This window comes from Pteropus vampyrus, unplaced genomic scaffold (assembly GCF_000151845.1).
Source record: "Pteropus vampyrus isolate Shadow unplaced genomic scaffold, Pvam_2.0 Scaffold35, whole genome shotgun sequence".
Taxonomy (NCBI): Eukaryota; Metazoa; Chordata; class Mammalia; order Chiroptera; family Pteropodidae; genus Pteropus; species Pteropus vampyrus.
In genome coordinates this window covers 5,528,149-5,531,377 of record NW_011888816.1, presented here as the reverse complement: position 1 = coordinate 5,531,377, position 3,229 = coordinate 5,528,149, and the positions used below count along the sequence as shown (strand labels likewise).

Genomic DNA, 3,229 nt, shown 5'->3' with positions numbered 1-3,229 from the left:
TATAGTAAAAGTGAAAATTATTACATTCTAGATAGCTAGTCTCAGGCATGTGTGTCTTCGTCTTAGAGGAAATTTTAAAAATGTCAGAGAAGTGATATACAGTTAAACCACACATTTAAATGGATCAGGACTGAATGAAAAAAAAAAAAATGAAATGGAGTTACTGTGAGACCTTCCTGCAAATCTGAAAAGGTATCCCGTCCTCAAGACATTCTGCCACCACCTGCTGGGAACTTTTCATGGCAAAAATACAAGACTAAAATGAACAAAGTAACTGGCACTCCTCTGGTGTGTCCTCATGCAGTGTACCACGTGCCCAATCATCCACGATAGCCTGGTGTACCAGTCATGTTTTTAACGACCCCATACACACATCTAGAGCTTTGTCCCCAACTATCCCTCTTCAGCAAATCTCTCTCTCAGGCACACAGGCAACCCAGAAGGGAGGGAAGAGACCATGGCTTACGTGAGCTTTTGTGCTCCCTTCTTCGCTGCCTCCTCCGCCCCATTGTGGTCCGGGGGCTCATGGGCTGGGATCCACGGGGAAGGGTGCTGGGGTTGGTGCAGGAAAAGGTGTGGTTCATAATCGGCGAGGAAAATGGAGTCGAGGATAAGGCTGGGGAGATGAGAGCACAGCCCCGTGAACCCTAGCAGGGCCCTCCACAGTGGGTGCCGGGAAGCCACCCAACCACAGGGAGACGTGGGGACGCCTTCTCCCATTCCCCTCAACCACCTGCTCTGTGACCTCAGGCAAGCCAAACCCTCTGGGCTTCAGGACTGCAGGGTTTTCACAGACCTGGTGAAACCCGGCTGCGGAGGACAGAGGCCCATCTCATCACTAATGTGCCAGGTGATGCTGGGCAGGTCCCCTAATTTCTCTGAGTCTTGGTTTTCTCCCCATGATACATGCACAAGCCACAGTGGGGTGGGCACATTACATCGGCTCTGGTCCTGGCCAGCAGGTGTGGCCCAGGTGGGTGTCCTGCAGTGGCCCGGCCGGGGGCTATGGCAGGAGGGCATGCAAGGGTCCCAGCGATGAGGTTGCTCGCTCCTCTGCACCTTCCCTGTGGCCAGCAGAAGAAGAGATAGGTGCAGGCATCAGGGAGTGAGGGAGCGAACTCACCACACCCCCTGGAGGCTGAGCTCCCATCTGCAGATGAAGTGAGGACAGCAGGACCAGAAGATCCTGAGTTTCCCTTGAGCCAAGTGAGGCAGTCAGGATTCTACTCATGTGTCCTGGGCATGCACGACGTGTAGGGCACTGTTCTCTGGGCTCAGCCACGCAGCGGAGACAGGGGAGGAAAAGCAGACCCGGCCAAGGCCCATGGTGGGAGGTGGTAGAGCAGAGTTTGAACCAGGCTAGTGGGTTCTAGAGCCTGAGAACTGACCCATCAGCTTTGAGGAGTGCAGTTGGCAGACAGCATCAGGCTGTAGCACCTTTGGGATCTGCTTCAGGGGCTGTGCCCTGGGCAGCCTCGGCCAGGGGCTGAGCCCTCAGGGTGTGTGGTCATTTCTACTCCATGCTGGGCTCTCAGGGTCAACTTGTGTGTCAGCAAGGCTCTTGCTGGGTTGGCCAAGGCTTGCTCAGACCTGCATCCTCCTCCTTCGACCTTCTGCATATCTCCCCAGTGAACTCTTTGCACTTCTACTCCATCTAAGCACATGCTTCCCAGGGAGCCCCAGAGATCCTGGCCTCCCTCACCTGACCATCCAAACTGGCTGCCATGTAACACTTCCTTCCAGACTGACCCAGGCCCTGTACTGACTCCTCCTTCTGCTGTGGGACTTTGAGGGATCCGGCATGGTACAATGCATTCTTGGATGGAGGAGTGAAGACCCAACTGTCTCAGTCTACTGAGTCTGCTTTCCTGTGCGGCACCTCCACCCTCGCCTAGGGGCTTGGCCAACTCTAGAGCCAGCTGCCAGGGCACTGGGACAAGTCATTTAGCCCCTCTGTGCCTCACTGTCATTACCTGTATAATGGGATGGTAGCCACTTTCTAGGATAATGGAGAGAATCAGAATGAGTTAATATATAAGATGTGTCCTGAGACCTTTTAAGGGGACCCACCTGCCTCTGAGGACTTCAGGAGATGCCGACTTTGAGACGCAGGCAGGATCTCCAGTCGCACTTTTTCTGATACGCTGGCCAGGAGCTTGGTGGCCTCAAGCAATGAGCAGTGTTCCGTGCTGGTGCCATCAATGGACAGGATGTGGTCTCCAGTATGCAGAGCTCCACTCCTGACCAAGTAGGAGAGTGAACAGGGGGAGGCTGGTCTGGTCGGACAGAGTTCTGGCAGCCTCTCTCCCTGCCCATCTGCCCTTCGCTGTGGCAGAGCTCATCATGTCTCTCACCTGTCCACCACGCTGGCCGGTTTGATGCGCTCGATGGTAATGACTGGCTTGTTCCGGTGGGAGCCGGTGGTGAGTGAGATCCCCAGAGCAGACCCTGGTGTCTTGGCTATTTCCACTATCAAGGGCCCTGAAGCACTGGCCACGGTATCTGGCACGTGGAAGGAAAGAAGAGTTTGAAATGCAAATATTGAGAGCACTTTATTCCTAGCCTCATTCTGCTATCTTGATGTAATTCTCACTGCCAGGGAGGGATCACTGAACCCATTATACAGACTAGAAAACTGAGGTGTGAGGAGGTAAAGGCTTTGTCCAAGTCCACACAGCCACTGTGCAGCAGAGGAAAGGCAGGGATTCATGTCTGAGGGGCTCTGACTATAGGACTTTGCTGCACAATAGTAGTGTGTTCACATTTACTAAGAGCCTGCTATATGCTGGCACTGAATTGCTATGGCCACTACAACCCTTCCCCATCTCAGAAAATGGAACCCCCACTGACCAAGCCAAGTGGCTCAAAAACAAAACCTAGCTCCTTCCGCTCTATGCCCCACCACCATGCTCAAACAACAGCAAATCAAGCCAACTTGACTTCCATCACAGTTCCTGAATCAGATCCCTTCTATGCTCCTCCTCTGATACCAGCTGGCCCAGCCAATAGCCTTTCTTTCACTCAATGGCTGCAAATTAAAGGGCACCCACCCCAGCCTTTCCTATCTCTGTCCTTGATTTTTTTTTTTCACAGCACTTACTGCCATCTGACACCCTCCATATTTGATTTATTCCGTTTACTGCTGCTAATTGACTTTTTTCTGTTTACTGTTGTCTCTCTCCACCAGCTCCATGAGAACAGGGATCTCATCTGTACTATCCTCAGCCGG

The 3,229-nt window shown here is 52.9% G+C and overlaps 1 protein-coding gene across 1 annotated transcript in view; it reads right to left on the bottom strand.

Moving 5' to 3' along the window:
- The window catches only part of GRIP2 (glutamate receptor interacting protein 2), a 54,415-nt gene that overhangs the window by 20,335 nt on the left and 30,851 nt on the right, over positions 1-3,229 (bottom strand). Inside the window, exons 8-11 of the mRNA XM_011357492.1 lie at positions 2,355-2,502; positions 2,071-2,240; positions 939-1,064; positions 467-616 (exon numbers count right to left, since the gene is read on the bottom strand). Coding sequence (XP_011355794.1) covers positions 467-616; positions 939-1,064; positions 2,071-2,240; positions 2,355-2,502 — 594 coding nt within the window. The remainder of the gene's footprint in view (positions 1-466; positions 617-938; positions 1,065-2,070; positions 2,241-2,354; positions 2,503-3,229) is intronic.